General features: G+C 33.3%; 1 protein-coding gene across 4 annotated transcripts in view; it reads left to right on the top strand.

Moving 5' to 3' along the window:
- LOC129966669 (hexosaminidase D-like) overlaps positions 1 to 17,764 on the top strand; it is a 285,439-nt gene extending 267,675 nt beyond the window's left edge. For all 4 annotated transcript variants that reach the window (XM_056081176.1, XM_056081178.1, XM_056081180.1 and 1 more), the window contains 3 exons: positions 3,937 to 4,309; positions 9,272 to 10,031; positions 14,563 to 17,764. In XM_056081176.1, the coding sequence (XP_055937151.1) occupies positions 3,969 to 4,309; positions 9,272 to 10,031; positions 14,563 to 15,537 (2,076 nt within the window). In that variant the 5' untranslated portion in view covers positions 3,937 to 3,968 and the 3' untranslated portion in view covers positions 15,538 to 17,764. The remainder of the gene's footprint in view (positions 1 to 3,936; positions 4,310 to 9,271; positions 10,032 to 14,562) is intronic.
- Positions 17,765 to 17,845: the final 81 nt, after the last annotated feature.

Genomic DNA, 17,845 nt, shown 5'->3' with positions numbered 1-17,845 from the left:
AAATGAACTGTGCTTTAGAATATAGAATGCTATGCTTTAGAATAAATGAACTGTGCTTTAGAATATAGAATTCTATGCTTTAGAATAAATGAACTGTGCTTTAGAATAAATGAACTGTGCTTTAGAATATAGAATGCTATGCTTCAGAATAAATGAACTGTGCTTTAGAATATAGAATGCTATGCTTCAGAATAAATGAACTGTGCTTTAGAATATAGAATGCTATGCTTCAGAATAAATGAACTGTGCTTTAGAATATAGAATGCTATGCTTCAGAATAAATGAACTGTGCTTTAGAATATAGAATGCTATGCTTCAGAATAAATGAACTGTGCTTTAGAATATAGAATGCTATGCTTCAGAATAAATGAACTGTGCTTTAGAATATAGAATGCTATGCTTCAGAATAAATGAACTATGCTTTAGAATATAGAATGCTATGCTTCAGAATAAATGAACTGTGCTTTAGAATATAGAATGCTATGCTTCAGAATAAATGAACTGTGCTTTAGAATATAGAATGCTATGCTTTAGAATAAATGAACTGTGCTTTAGAATATAGAATGCTATGCTTTAGAATAAATGAACTGTGCTTTAGAATATAGAATTCTATGCTTTAGAATAAATGAACTGTGCTTTAGAATAAATGAACTGTGCTTTAGAATATAGAATGCTATGCTTCAGAATAAATGAACTGTGCTTTAGAATATAGAATGCTATGCTTCAGAATAAATGAACTGTGCTTTAGAATATAGAATGCTATGCTTCAGAATAAATGAACTGTGCTTTAGAATATAGAATGCTATGCTTCAGAATAAATGAACTGTGCTTTAGAATATAGAATGCTATGCTTCAGAATAAATGAACTGTGCTTTAGAATATAGAATGCTATGCTTCAGAATAAATGAACTGTGCTTTAGAATATAGAATGCTATGCTTCAGAATAAATGAACTGTGCTTTAGAATATAGAATGCTATGCTTCAGAATAAATGAACTGTGCTTTAGAATATAGAATGCTATGCTTCAGAATAAATGAACTGTGCTTTAGAATATAGAATGCTATGCTTCAGAATAAATGAACTGTGCTTTAGAATATAGAATGCTATGCTTTAGAATATAGAATGCTATGCTTTAGAATAAATGAACTGTGCTTTAGAATCTGTGCATAAAAAGAATAATAAGTAAAACGGAATTAAATTTTTAATGCAAATATCGTGTAAATATGTGATTGAATTGGCGTCTTTTGTCTACAGAAAGGTTAATGTAAAAAAGTTTTTCAGATGTATTTCAAAATTATGAATGTAAGTCATACACATTAAATACTTTCTCATATACGTGGTATGGAGAAAGTATATAGTAATCGTCACAAAAAAAAATCGAACTCGAGATTTTGTCGAATTTCTGCGTTTGAGAACTTCCTAAGTCCGTAAAACACATTTTTGGAAAATGCCCGTCTTTCTGTGGCAAAGATAACTCAAAAACGCTTTGAGCTAGACGGTTGAAATTTGGTATACAATTTTTACACCAAACATGCAGATTTCTTTCAAATTGTGTGTAAAATATGTCCAAAGGAAGTCCATCTGTTCGCATATAAGTTAACTCTTTAAATACAAAACGAAGAGAGCTAGATAGATAAGATTTGGAACACAGATTTAACATCTATAGTTTAGACACCTGTAAAATTTTGAGTGATATTCAACGACGGGTTGGTTGTTCGTCTGTCTGCCCTTTCAGAAACATGTAAACGCGATAGTTCAAAAACGCAATAAATACATCAAATTTGGTAAATATATCAAATATATCAAATTTGGTATGGGATTCTGTGACTACAAGTGCAGTTTTGTATGAAATTTTGATTTTACTTTACTCGATATCATTGACAAGTTAGCTGAACATAGAGAAAGCTACGGGCAACTGCATTTCCAATATGTATAACTGAATGCTTATTTCTTCTCTATACAAAGAAGATCCCATTTTAAACGCAAATATTTATCCCACTTTTTTATCATATGCTAGGTTTAGAAACGAAATTGTTCCCATATGTATAAATTATTTAAACAATTGCCATTAGATTCGGGACTTTAATTGGTCGCAACGATATATAAATTAACATTAATCCTATAACTATTCATTTCAGTAGCCATTAAATATAATAGTAATCTGAAGTAAATTTAGCTATACATTCCATTTTTGTGTATCTATTTCTGTCTATAGATATTATGTCGCAGATTTCCAATGCGGTTTCTATGCAAAATAGACCCGAGTTTCCTGTTCGAATTGCCGTTTCCGGTCTCTGTCCTCTGTGTGTACATGCGAACTTCGAGTCAGCTGTAGAAAGTCCTGTACTTCCGATTTGTTTTCCACTTTGGAAGCAACACAGTCAATATTTGGTCTTCTGGCACCGATTCAAATCAATACACGCTAACGCGGATACTTTAAAATATGCTGGCCTCTTTCTGCCTTAAAATAATAAATTCGTTTGTAACCCACGGCCAGATGCAGACTTTAATAATTAGTTAAATTGGTGTTTAAAATTTGTACTGGAGATCTTATGAGGTGCGGACCATGTATCATAAGCTAAATTTTGATGATTGAACACAAATTAACTTGACCAGCGAAATTACATTTCAGGCATGGCGGAAATATTAAAAGCCGATCAGATCAGTGAAATATTTCGCTTTACATTCAATACATTTTACATATAGAATACTATATGTTTAATTTGAAGTTCGTATATTAAAATACCTACTTCCTCCTCGTCAAAAAAAGGGGGAGGGCTCTTTTCAATCAGTTATTTATTATAACAAATTTAAGATTTTTATATCAAATGCTGAAATTTACCACTTTTTGTGTTTGAAGAATTTAATTCAAATAAAAATATTCAAATTCAGTACCATACGTTTCCAAAGTAGAGTTCAGCTACTTAAAAAATGATTGCTTTTTCATTTCTGGCTTTGGGATAGAGATGAGGAGCAATATAGGAGGGGGGGGGAAGGGTACAAATGGCTCAGTCTTTGTGAAAAGAACGCAATAGCATACGTCTCTTTCTATCATCAAATATGACAAGAAAACAAAAAAATCCGTCGCCCCCTTCTTTATTTATCCTTGATACGCTTCTAAGCAGCCGCGCTGGACTGGTGGTAAGGTCTTGGCTTCGGAACCGGAGGGTTTCAGGTTCGGAAGCCGATTCCATTGAAGAACCGTCGTGCAAGCTGGTCTGGTGCACGTTAAAACCGTCGGGTCCAAATGTCTTCCCACTGGTGTGATTTGGAAGTTTGGAAAAGGGGTTGCCAGCTCAGGTGTCGTCCTCGTCATCTGATCGCTGTTCAGAATTATTAGGTCCACCCAAAAATAGCCTTAGTGTTGCTTAAAAAAAAGTGTTTATATAACTAAACTTGATATGCTTTTAGTTCTCAGATATCGCCTTTGCATATCGCATGTTTTCCCCCCTCTTTTTTTCTTGCGGTTTTGTTGTTTATGCTAGTAAGCCTCGTACAATCACGGATGGTTGGAGTAGTAGGTACCCAAGCTATTACTCTTAAAGTGCCATGGAGACAAAATGTTAGTATGTTCATGCCACTTGTATGAGCCAATTATCGCAAGAAGGCAAAAAACAGTCATACTGCGGGCTTTACTTACCTTTGGAAGGCTACTGTGGCACAGTGGCAGCAGGAGATGTGCCAGGTGGCCATCTTAAGTACTGGAGACCTTCTGAATACTAAATATTATGGTGTTTATTTCACTTGTTAAAGCCAAGTATATCAAGAAAAGCGAAAAGATAATATGATCCCGTGACCATCAAATATTATAACACTTAAGATTGAAATTCAAATATACCATGCTGTTTGTCTGACGCAGATGTCGTGTAAATAGCTTTTTTTGTATAACTATAAATCTTCATCATTCCCTAATTGTTGTTATCTTTTTAATTTCAGGTGACGACGACAAACTAACCAAGTAACAGAAGATGTTGGTGCAAGCGGCTCGCCACTGTCCCCAGCATGTTCTTTTTTCCCTGTGGAGGCGGAAGAGCCTCCTCCTGGGCTGCGTCATGGTCACTTCTGTCTTCGTGGTGTGCCTCCAGTTCGGGTCCAGTGGAGGAAACGGTCATTTAGTGGAGAATGGACTGCCCCAACAAAATGGGCGGGAGGAGTTCCCTTTGGGAATGGCAGGAGTTGGTGGAAGTCACAAAACGCTCATACCAAGGAGAAATCTGTCAGCCCTGAATCAGAGGCAAGACCAGAACTCCATAGGAATTGGTGAAATAAGGCCAGGGCAGCTAGTGGACATGAGTGGGAAACCACCTCGGTGAGTTACCCACACCGATTTGCCTTTTTGTTACATTTTCAGCACTGGATAGCGAATGCTAGTGATTGTGCTATCTCTTTGAGATAATACGCAACTTGGAGCCTTTGCTTTCTGTCGTGGAGCGAGTAAACCACGATTCTCTCTCTGTATGTCTGTCTGTCTCTCTCTCTCTCTGTATGTCTCTCTCTTTCTCTCTCTGCGTATGCGTGTGCGTGTGTGTCTAAGAGATGCGTCAGTTTACATTGCGACACTAGAGCAAAAGAGGCGAAAATTTGTCCTTTCGTTCATTTTACTATGAGATTCTGAAAGGGATTTCTTTGCTACGTGTCGATTTAAGCAAGGGAATCTTAGGTATCTTTAAAAGAGTTGTAAATATTAGGGTTTTTTATCTCTTCGCCCTGAGTGTGTGAAATGCAAAAGTCATCAGTTTCCTGCAGCGCGTGTTAAAAATAATTAAATAAAAAAAGTAGGAATTGAATCAGGAAATAAGAGAACATTTTAAAGTGAAATTAACATGAACTAATTTAATATAAAAATTTATTAAAATTTATTTTAAATTTAAAAATGTCATTACATATATTTGAAAATATTGGACAACGTTTGACTGAGAAAAACGAATGTTATTCGAAAGACAATTTTCTACATTTTAAAATGTATATGGATTTATTTATTTATTTTGTTTGTTTGTTTGTTTGTGTGTGTGTGTGTGTGTGTGTGTGTGTGTGTGTGTGTGTGTGTGTGTGTGTGTGTGTGTGTGTGTGTGTGATTATTTTTTTTGAAGAGATTAGAAAAAGAATTAGATTTTTGCTAAATTTATAATTTCAATTAACTGAGCTTTAATTTTTTAAAAAATGGAAAAGAATTCGACACCTGAGGATGCACATTTTCAACATCTCGCTGGCATACATACCTCGAATTTGATAGCTTTTGGTTCAACGGTTTGTTCTTGTTGAGCAGGTACAAACTAATCTGAGGGTTGCCAATTGTCCCATTTTTATTATTTTTAATTTGTTCCTACTAAACATCGATACTGTCAATGCCGAGATTCTGCTCTACCAGTTTGTACATCTAAAAGATTATTTAGAGAAAAATAATACCAACCAAACTGCGAAGCACGAACGAAAAATGGCTAAAGCTTTTTGCTGATGCAAAGTGTATTTGAGCAGAAGTCGTGCCTAATTCAGCTATACAAATACATATTTGCCATTCCAATTTACAATGGAAATGTGAAGAGAATATTTACCCTTGTGTCGACTCGATTGACAAATGAAAGAAACAGGTGGTCAGTAGAGAAAAGTGAAACAGTTTTCATTATAATTTTTTCGCTCAATTTTATAATTATGTGAAATGCTATAGTTAAGAAAGTAAAATCAACGTTAAAGAAAGCCTAGACTAAAAAGGATTGTTAGCCTTGCATCTTGTTATTCTATATCTACATTTTATTACAGAACTTTATAAATTTTACCAATACTTTATCAATAAACCGTATTTTTTTTTATCAAAGTAAAAATAAATTATAACCTACCGACTTTTGTCATGTTTTATATGTTTAGCATTTAAACGTCCTGTATCAATCAATGCTTAGAAATTATGGCATCTCTATAGATACAGAGAGTCTTTTGAAGAAATATGTAGCTTTACTGACGGCACTGCGCATATTAGACAAATAACTTTTCCTGTTTGAATTATTGTTCTCCTATTTATATGATCAAAACACCACGACATGGAAGATTAAACCCTTCTTGAATCGGCAGAAGTAGTCTCTCCAAAACTTTCTCGCTTATTTTCTACTAAACTTGTCATGCCAGAGAATGCCCTACATGGCATTGACGTACAGTAGTTACGAAATATTAACTTTTAGCGCGAATTTGTTATGCTGTGTCATTATTGGCGAATTATTTAAAAATTAATTCCTGGCATGCGGTTCACAGCATCCAGAAATCGAATGTGTGTTTAAGGCACTTTTTTCTCAACCGATTGAAACAAAAATTTGACACCAAACTGCTCTTGTAGTCACAAAATCCTACCCAAGTTTGATATGTTTAAGTGAATGGATTTTTAAACTATCGCGTTTACTTACTTCTGAAAGTACAGACAGACAGACAGTCAACCCGTTGTTGGATTTGGCTCAAAATTTGTCAGGTGTCTACACTATAAATGTTAAATTTATGTACCAAATTTTATCTATCTAGCTCTCTTAGTTTTGTAATTATCATGGTATATTCGAACAGCCGGATAGATTGACTTCCTTTGAACGGAATTTACTGAAGATGTGATAGAAATCTGCAAATTCGGCATTAAGTATACCATATGTTATGCTGTGTCATTATTATTATAATAATTATAATTTAGTATACCATATACTAAATTTCAACCGTCTAACTGAAAGTGTTTTTGAATTATCTTTGTCACTGATAGACGAACGGACGGACATTGTAATGTCCTGATCTAGATTGATCAAATAACGAAGCAGAATTTCCAGACAATGCTTTATTTTACAACCCTATATATACAAAGAACAACTTGTTCTAATCTTGGTTAAATAAATAGTTATTTACACCTGTAGTAGGAGATACAACCGTCAAAGTCGAAGGATTTTCTTCAAAGTCGGTTCTCCATCACGTCAACACGACCACTCCAGGGGTAGTTTCTCAGACTCCGTACTCATTACTGGGAAACGGGGAATGTTACAACATCTTCCAAAAATATGTTCTTCGAATTCAGGGAGGTCTAAAACGTAAAGATTCGTCGAAGTCTCGAGTTCGAATTTTTTTAGTGACTATTATACTTTTTCTATACTAAGTATACGAGAAAGTATAAAGGTGGTTTAAGAGACTTTGCCTACGTATGATAAAAATTGAATGCCAACCATGATATTAGTTCAGCTTCACATTTAAATATTTCATATGGCTTCAAGCAAAAGAGGAGAGAAGTAGGATGGGGTTGAAACTGTAAAATTTTAAATGTTCCCATAAAGCGGCATGATATTATTGTCCTGGAGAGATACTTAAGGAAAAACTGTTTACCATTGAACTATCATTAAAGAATTATTCAAATTTAGCACTTATTTAAATAAATACGTTGACAAAAATCAAAATCTGAGTAAACAGATGTGAAATATTTTATGATTATGTTTTTATAAGAACATTTCTTACACGTTTTGATAACTAGATATTTAATTTCATAGGCTATGTCAGAAATAAGTAACGTAAGAATAAATCTATAGTTTAGATATCTGTCAAACAGAAATATCTTATCTTTTTTTTTTTTTTTTTTTAGCACAAGGTATGTTAAATTGTGGGGGCACTAAAAAATAAATAAATAAAAATTCCTTTCAACAAGCTGGAAGCAAAGGTAGATTTCCTTAACATCTGAGTTACTATCTGGCAACATAAATTGTTGAAGAAGTTGGGAACAGTCAAAATGAGGGCGTGAAAATCACTTTTCAGCCCCTAACTTCTAAAATATTGCAGTTATCGAAAAATTGTTCATCTTAATAAGGCGCTCATTTGGCTACTCGGATTTATTTTTCTATCTTCAATATTAAGAAAGTTATGGCGAAATGAATCCCCCCTCCACCACACACCATTTCCAACCCCTTTCAGCTAGATGGGCCATTTACGAATTCATTAGATATTTTTATATTTCTTTCAACCCATTCAAAGCTAGTTAAAATCAAAACAAAATTAGTTTGTTAAGATAATATTGATAAATCTTTATACGTATATTATATAACTTTTGAACGAAGAGGGGTTTTGGGTTCTAGGGACCATGATTAGTGAAGAACTGATGACATTTTCCTGAAGTCTTGTCATCAAAATCCTTGCAATAGGTAGTCTTCCTACAGGAACCTGCCTAATATTGGGTTTGAGGAAGTTCTCCCGGAATTCTCTTCTTTCATATTCTTCTGCATTTTATAAGCAAAAACAATGAAGAAAATCATATTGACTTAAAACTGTGGTTCTTAACCTTTTTAAGCCGCGACCCAAATTTGAGAAATATTTGAGAAAAAGTCAAAATTTTTCATTGCTTTATTTTAGATCGTATTTTTAAAAAATCTTCAATCCTACGATGATGATTTTTTTTAAATTACAAATTTTTTATTTATTTTTTTAATAATAAAGATAAACAAAAGTACTTTTCGATCCAAGGAAAATTTAATTAATAATCAAGTGTTTTTAATAATTTTTATTGACTAAATTAAAATATATTTATAACTTTTTGAAAATAATTGACATTTTAACTTATTCCTAAAAAAAAAGAAATATCAATACATATGTTGTCTTTTAAATTTTAAATGCAAGTCATATAGTTTTAATGAGAACCTTGTGCTTGAATACATTTTGAAAGATCTTCAAACCTCGGTTGAATGCTTGTCAAGGAACACCTTATATCTATTTCAGGATTTCTCCATTTAGTTCTCACCTTTATTATCATCACACGTACTTTTTTTGCTCTCGCTTTTTAATCAGCTGATATTTTTTGATCTTGTTAATCGCATTCATTTTCGATTGTTGATATTTATTCAAGTCGTCATTTCTAAAATGTCTGAAATTTGGTGTATAACTAACTTTTTTGGTTCGACTCAGCGCGACCCAAGAAATATGCTTCGCGACCCAATTTTGGGTCTCGACCCATAGGTTAAGAACCGCTGACTTAAAAAGATAACATAAAAGATCACATTGACTTAGAAGAAATTTTCAAAACAATTTCATTCTTAATATAACTAATTAATGTTCCATTGTCTTATGTCCCCCACCCTTCGGATCACAGCAGGATATTTCGAAAAGAAATGTGATCACATGTCGAAAAAGTTTTAAGTTCTATTTCTTAATATACCATTGGCATAATGATGAAAATGTGTCCTGCTGCTGATATAAAAACTTTTTCCTTGAACAGTTGCAGTGTTAGCTTTCATTCAATTACGTAATTTAATATATTTTTTTTCTATTGCTCTTCTAGCTATCAGCAGCAACCTGTGGGTGGCGATCCACATGCCCTGAACTATGTTGGTGCCGCGCCAAACAGTAATAATTTGGGAGACCGCATGCAGGTGTACGATGGCGGAAAAGCACTCCCCAATCCTGCACCAAACAACTGGCAAGATCCCCAACAACAACAGCAAGGCAGGACATGGCAATACCAAAAGAATTCGGCCAATGGCAATACCGGCACGACATATTTTGTTCCACCTCTTCGAGTGGTTCACTTTGATTTGAAGGGCGCACCGCCAAAAGTGTCCTACTTCAAGCAGATATTTCCCTTACTGAAAGAAGCAGGCGCTAACGCTATACTTATGGAGTATGAAGACATGTTTCCCTTCACTGGAAATTTGGCTGCATCGTCTGCAAAAAATGCTTATTCCAGAGAAGATGTCCAGACCATTCTCAACCTCGCTAAGACTCATCATTTTGAAGTCATACCCTTGGTGCAGACTTTTGGTCATCTCGAGTTTGCTCTCAAGCTGAAAGAGTTCAGAGATTTGAGAGAAGTGGATGACTTTCCTCAGGCTATATGTCCGTCAAGGAACGAGTCTTTCAGTTTGGTCGAGAACATAATTGATCAGGTGATGGCTATGCATCCGAACATCAGGTGGCTGCACGTCGGATGCGATGAAGTGTACCACTTGGGATATTGCAGCAAGTGCATGAGGCTGGACAGGGACAATTTGTTTTTGTCACACGTTGCTCGAGTGGCTCGCTATGTTCGAGATAAACATAAGGTAAGAAAGTGTAGATTTTTTAAAATACTTTTTGTTTTGTAGCTAGATGTGAGTTACTACGAATGAAATATCCAAGCACTTTTAAAATAAGGAACATTCGAATCCAGACTCATTTTTTTAGGAAATGCTTGTAAAATTCATATTATTTTTAATTTTACACTATCAGGATATTTTAAAAGCACTCCTCTTTTTGATCCAGAAAATGCTAGACATATCTACAGCAAAAAAGAAAGAAAAAAAAATATTTCTGTAGGATTTGTTGCATTTTAAGTAATAAAGTTGGAAAAGGAATGAAAAAAAACAACAACATAAAAGGCCTCTAATTTGGAACGTCATGCATGATGATTTCTGTAGTTTTATATCATTTTTAAAAAAAATGTTCTCTTAGTTATATAAAACTTTATCATGGGCACAAAAACTGTATTTAATGCAATAGCAGTAAATATTGTAAAATATTTTGAAAAATTAAATAAAACAATTGTAGGGGAGCATGAAAATAATATCACTGAGAAATTAATATTTTAAAATTTTGAAGAGTTTAACAATGGTTTTTATGATGCTATTACATGCTCCGAAGTAATTGAAAACAAATGTTAAAATTTCGATCAAAATTTTGTTAAACGATTTCGTAGTGAACAACTATTACCTTAAAACTAATTATTTGCAAAATTTGATATCTGCAGTGTCCATTATCTGCTTTATAGAGCATTTTACGAACTTTTAAATCGCAATTTACAGATTGTATGCCAACCTGTGAAACATTATCATGTTAAAATAAGATGGTTGTAAGTTTTTTGGAGCACAGAGGCTAAAAATGGTCAGACTGCGTCAAGCGCTCGCTGTCTGACCATTCATTATGGCTAGTTAAAATTAGAAAATTACTTTTAATTCTCATTTTAGATGAAAAAAGTTACCCTTGGTCGCTCGGAGATATATTATTGAATCCGAATAATAACTTAAGATTTGAAGTTTATATAGTTTACATCAACTTTACCATTATAAGTTTGTTTTCAATAGTTTATATTACTGCCAAAATTTTGAATCCCCGTCCTGTTTCAAATAAATTCAGCAATTGAAACCTAACTGAAAAGGTGTACCATAATTCGTTAAACTTTATTGGACCATATTTTGAGAGGCTTTCTCTGGTAGTTGGTTATCCAGATGTATAGATAACATGCGTAGATATATGGTCACCTTATTGCAAACGAATAGCTACATCTACGCCTGTAATTTCCGTCTTTCAGAATTTAGACTTTGAAAATGAATATGTAAGTATTGGAAGGTGTCGAATTAAAGTAATAGGCTATTTTTCCTAACAATTATCATACTTTTCCCAAAGAAAATTTCGATGAACTCATGCAGTTAAAAGATGAAAATTATTTTAATTCATTCTATAACCGTCATTTTACAATGAACAACAATAGTTTTAAAATTACATACATCGAAATCTTGAATTCAAACCCAAAAGAATGTCTCGCGAAGTGACTCAAAGCTGTTATCCTTTGCAGTTTAAAATAGGTAAAATAATTAGTTTATCGAAATGGCATATAAATAGAAAAGAAACTGCATAACTAAGCAACTTTATCTAATCAAACGGAGATCAGGAAATGGCAGTCTTCCAGATTATTATTTTTTTTTTCTGTCTACGTTCCGCCTTTTCCACGAAATTGTTTTCTTTAACTTGACTTTTTAAATAATTTTCACCCAAATATTGGCAACCTTTTGATTGTTAATTATCATTTATATATTTTCTTTATTCTTCGTGTTAGGTAAGAATTATACAGAATAAGATCTTTTGCAAAGCTTTTTTAAACTCTTGCATCTATTGGAAGCGGATTAAACAGACATAAAAAAAATAATTGAATGTAAAAATGTATAGCTATACTCTGTTTCACCCTAACTTGGCAGTATTGTTAAAGGTAGAAAATGTGACGCTCCGCTTTGGGAAAGAGTTCCCCATCAATTCCGACTTTAAAATAGTTAAAATGCGCAGAAATTTATCAAATAATATCATAAATTACAGAAATCATTTTTTTATCAATATGTATTTAAAATTATTCTCAAGTTAGAAGTGCTTATATGTCAAGTATTTTGTAAATAAAGCGAACGAATAAAACTAAAAGATTGACATAATGAATTCCACTTTGGCTAGAACCGGTCTTCAAGGTCAAATATTTGGCGCGCTTTTCTTTTACGTCTCCGCCAACTGAACTTCATTCAGTTCGCAACCATTATCATCTTTCGTACTTTTTTATTCTCGCTTTTTTAGCAGCTGATATTTTTGATACTATTAATCGCATTAATAGTTATTAGTTTTGTTTGGTGAATATTTATTCTATTCGTCATTTCTATTAACTTCTAAAATGGTTGAAAAAGAGAAAGTGTTATCACCGACTACGCTGTGTACACCTTCAAGACGAGTGAAACCAACAAAAAGTGCAGCACGCAGAAACATATTAAATGTTTATTCTCGACTCCGAGAAGACCCTTAAGATTCTATCAATCAAATCGTCGATAAAGTTTCGCATCTTACAGATGTTTCGCAATGAACAGTTTTCCTTTTGAAAAAAGAAATAAAAGCATCTTTAAGTACCCCTAGAAAGAAGCGACCAGGCTCAGTAGATAAACATTCAGGTCTTGTAAAATATGATGATTTTACATTATTCTGTATTTGACGAAAAATCCATGCATTTTTTTGCAGAAATGAGATCCCAACATTAGATAAAGTTTTAAAAGATGTGAACGATGATATAAATATCTTTTCGAAAAACATTAGCCGAACTACGCTTTACAGAATATTGAAAGATATATTGTTTTCTTTTGAGAAACAGTGAAACGAAATGAAATAACTTTAATGATTTATTAAAATAATGTGTCAATAATACTGAAAAAATAATGAAAATAAGGAAACAATTAATTCTCTGATAAAGTGATAATATGATAAAGTAAATAAATATTTACCATTTGGCGAAAAATTTGCGAGATAAAGTTTCGCCAGCGATCTGCATTTCTATTAACTTTGTACTTTAAAGTAACCCTGTTCCCCTGATGACGACTGCGATTCGGCATGCCTAGAATATACACTACTGCCAAGTTAGGGTGAAACAGAGTATAATAGATGTTAAAAGTCAATTCTTTTTTTAAAAAATTGATTATCACGGCTTATTTCTCAGTGGACGAAGTTTTATTGTTAATAACAATATATTTAATTTTTTTAAACTGCTAACTTTTAAGACTTTTATACACAAAGATAAATACTGTACGGTATTTTGAATTTGATACGATCAATAAGAAATTTCGTAACTAAGCCGGTTGTAATTTGATTTTAGAAATTTATTTTCAAACATAATTTTTTTTTCTTAAATTGTAAATAGTACAAACATTCTACAGGTTTACTATATGTTCACTATTGCATTTCTGTTTAAAATATCTGTAAATACAGAGTTTTCTGTTAATAGAACGACAAACTCATAGGGTTATCAGTAGGCATTTGGAGGAACATTAGTTGCTATGTTACATGATGTGACAAACCACCTAGAGAGGGTGGGAAACGCATGTGGTTCCCGACGTCACGCTGGAACGACAAAAATCACAGTTTGTTTAATTAATTATTACTGGAGTTATTGGAACTGATGTTCTCCGATGTCGTTGTACAGTCTAGAACAACATAAAGACGATTTCCGGATGCGTTCGAAGGTATGCTTTTGATGATTACTACATTAATGAAAATACGCTTTATGAGATCTGTTGTTTTTTTTTCTTTGAACATCGTATAAGCGAGTGATTTAAGGTAATTCCGCTGAAAAAAGTCGCACAGATTAAGACCCGGTGAATGTGGGGACCAAATAATGGATACCACGCATCTACTCCACCTCCGCGGGTATGCAACATCGAGATGATTATACGCTTCATGTGAGAAATGTAAACTGCAAATTATGCTTGAACCACATGCCTCTTTGCATTGCGGCCGACACACTTTGCATTCCCAGGAATACGTGTTGCAGATACATTGCTCAATTCGGACATTCGATCAGCGCAAATGGTCCCAAGAGACAGTCACTTAGTATTCCTGACCGCGTACCGACACTAAACCTCTGTTGAAATTTTCATGGTACTCTGTTGTGGAAGCATTATATATGTTGATAGTGACTTCTGGATTCGAAGCCTGTGTGCTTTTTCTTGACTTTCACCACTTCAGCGTTGTTGACGATACCAAGTTCTATTACAGGTTCTGTTCCTCACGATACTTACTAACAACCTGTTAAGTTCATCGGTCTATAAACAGAACACTTTATATAATATAATTACTATGGTATGATCTTCTTTATACAACTATATATATTTAAAATTCAATCAATTCATTTATCAATTTTATCAGTGCTCATATCAACTTAAGAAGGTTTCAAAATTAAATCGTATTTCATATTTTTCGTATCTTATAAAAAAGAAATGTTTGGATTTTTCAAAGATTACTATATGCATTTGTACTTTTCTGTTGTTATTTATTCCATATCCCCCCCCCCCCATGTAGGTGATACCAATTATTTGGGATGACATGCTACGCCAGATGCCAACTGAAAAACTGAAAGAATTCCAGCTTGGACAACTCGTCGAGCCGATGGTCTGGACTTACGTGAAGGATGTTTACCGCTTTGTTCCTTACAATGTCTGGCTGTCTTACAGCGAAGTATTTCCTTTCGTTTGGGCCGCCAGCGCTTTCAAAGGAGCTTTCGGCGAGACTCTCACAGTTCCAAATGTAAAGATGCATCTTGAAAACAATGAAGCCTGGTTGGAGGTGATGGCCGAACAACATAAAAAGTTTGGAAACTTCAGAGGTATCGTCATTACCGGGTGGCAACGCTATGACCACTTGGCAACCCTTTGCGAGCTTCTGCCTGCTGGATTGCCATCGCTGGTGCTTGACCTTCTCACCGTCACTCAAGGTTATTTCAGCCAGCAGCTTTTCACCAAGTTTCATCACATACTTCAGTGCACTGTTCACCAGAGGTCTCAAGTCGATTTCGAGACCGATCCACATCTCTGGCAGCGAGCTTCCTCCTGCTTTTTCCCTGGCTCTGCCGTATTCCGTATGACTCAACATCACAGCGAGGCTGTCAAACGTGTAGATGATTACCTTTACGATGTCACTGTTCACAAGGCTTGGCTCACCGATTACAATATCCGACACAACATAACAAGTCCAATGAGAGTCGATGAAGGTCTTGCTGATTACTCATCAGTTTACTATCCACTCACATCTCTTGTACGAACAGCAAGAGATGCGCTTCGTGAAGTCTATGACGAGTACACAGTTGCAGAGTGGATAGAACAGAACATTTACCCATCGATAGTCAAGCTGGAAAAATTGTGGAAAGAAGCCACAAATCTTAAGAGGGCAAAAGTGTGGCCCAAAAGGCCATTACCTCCTCTCGATTTACTTAAGAAGTACTCTGTTGGAGTTTTGAATGATGACAAAGATGACAGTGCAGTTGTACCAATGGTTTAATTTCTGTGAAGAGTTAAAACCCCAGATGATTTTTCAGGTACCAGAATCCTCTAACTTTAGCCAGTGAATTGATTTTGAAAGAAAAAAGTCTTACCAGTGACTTCCACCACTTTATGAAAGTTTGATGAAACGATTGCGTTATGGGCAAGGTTGATATAATGTGTGTTTGCATGGATTGAGGATTCAAAACAAAACAAAAAAATTAGACAACTCTTAAGTTAGTTAGTTGTTCAGTTAAGCATAGCATCCAACACACGATTCACACTTTTGCTGCAAATGGCAAAAGATTTGCTTTTAGAACTCTCTTAAAAAGAGATATTAAACAAGCTGCCAACTACATACATGTCCTAGTTCGAGTTTTATCGAGCTATATTACTTAATGCAGATGATTCAATTAAATGAAGACCAAATGAGTTTGGTCTCGGTTCCTGAATCAAAAAACAGGCCCAGACATTTCCTACAGGCTCGTCTCTGAATGTCCTTGAACTGACAAGACATCTACTTGTGATCTCCTAACTTTTACAGTACCAAACGAGGTTCATTTAACCTCCATTTCACAAAATTTATTCAAGCAAGCGTTGATGAAATGATATTGTGAAATCACTTGCTCAAGTTATATCAGTTATTGCTCTCTGATTAGTGTTCAGATTTATTCTATAAATAATTCTATATAAGCCAGTTATTTTTAAATGTCTTCAGCAAAAAGTGCTTGTTAACAGCATTTCTAAAACTTTTCATTGTACAAGCCTGTAAATCAAATGTTTAGTAACAGTTTTGTGGTCAGGTTGAAGTCGAATGTCAGTGATTGAAATGTCAATCTGCAGGGCAGGAAAGCTAATTTGTATTCGTGCCTCATATGCTTTACAGTCTGTGATTTACAAAAAATACAGGCTGTTACTGTTGCACGATTCATTGAGTTTTCACTAATTTATATACTTAGTAGTTTTTTTATATCGTTTCAATTTTTGATAATATCGGTTGTAACATAGCACATAAAGCATTGTGAAATTATTCCCTTTTTTTTTGCTTTTATTGGCATAATTGTTACATGTTCTAATTGAACATAACAGGACTTTCCAAACTATGGAATATTATTTTTAATTTGTTATAATTATTTATGTAAAAATTGCAATGATGAAATATAAATATCCAATTTGATCCTAATTGAATCAAGAGAGTTTAAGATGAAGATGAAAATTTTTAATGGTTCAAATCTTTGTGAAATAAATAACTAAATAAAATTAAAAAAATATAGTTTTTAACTGCCTTTTACCATCATGTGTTAATGAAAATCACTATATACAAAAGTAAATAGATTGATTGTCAATATTTAATACTTTTTTTAATGATATAGAGTATAAATTAGATATGCATAATGTTATTTTCTAAAATAACCAAAAGAAAATTAATATTACTGAATAAAAGAAGCAACACTGTTTTGAAATTATTGAATGTTGATTATTTATAAAATCAGCAATATTAAAAGTTTGAAAAGTCCTGAGAAATACTTTATTTGTCATATCTCATTTCAACATCTACCTAGTTGGCAAAAGTACAAATTATTTTTGGAAATATATATAAAGCCTTATGTGTTTGTGTTACAAAATTTTCAGGGTACGAGATTAAAATTCATGATTTTGGTGCTTTTTCTTCAAAAACTTTTCATTTATTTACTTTTAAAATCAAAATTTTTTTGTAAATTTCCAGATTACATTAAATTGATGATTTTTCTTTAAATATTTAATTGTTTGGCTTTTTTTTTTTTTTTTTTTTTTTTTTTTTGCCATATAATTGACATTGTTGCAGCTATAATTTTATTGTGTTTTGTGGAATTCTTAAGTTGCAAAATTGCGTTCAATTTTTTTTCTAGTCAAATCGCAGATAGTTAAATTCATTAAAACAATGGCCCTAAGAAAGCTTTGAGATGCAATTACACAAAGTGATTTTAATCAAATAAAATTTTAAAAAATTCATCACTATAAGCAGTTAGGATCATTGCATCTCTTAGCCTTGAGATTTTAAAATTAAACAAAATACTCATTCTGTTTTTTTAAGTATTTTAGTACTTAACAATTAACCAAAGAATTTATGAGTTTCATTTTTTTAATGTACTAAGTGTGTAATTTCTAATTTGATAGGTTAAATAATCTTTAGAAGTTTTTGTCGATAGAAATTAAATGTAGTAACAAAATGGATAATTAAGCAACAACTTTAAATCACTTTTTAAGTCTTATTTATTTCTGGATGTTGTCTTGTAAAATCAGAATTATAGAAAATATTAAATATAAAATTTTCATACCATGCCTTC

This window comes from Argiope bruennichi, chromosome 4, assembly GCF_947563725.1.
Source record: "Argiope bruennichi chromosome 4, qqArgBrue1.1, whole genome shotgun sequence".
In the NCBI taxonomy this organism is placed as follows: domain Eukaryota; kingdom Metazoa; phylum Arthropoda; class Arachnida; order Araneae; family Araneidae; genus Argiope; species Argiope bruennichi.
The sequence above is the reverse complement of the archived record's forward strand: the minus strand, read 5'-3'. Positions and strand labels throughout refer to the sequence as shown.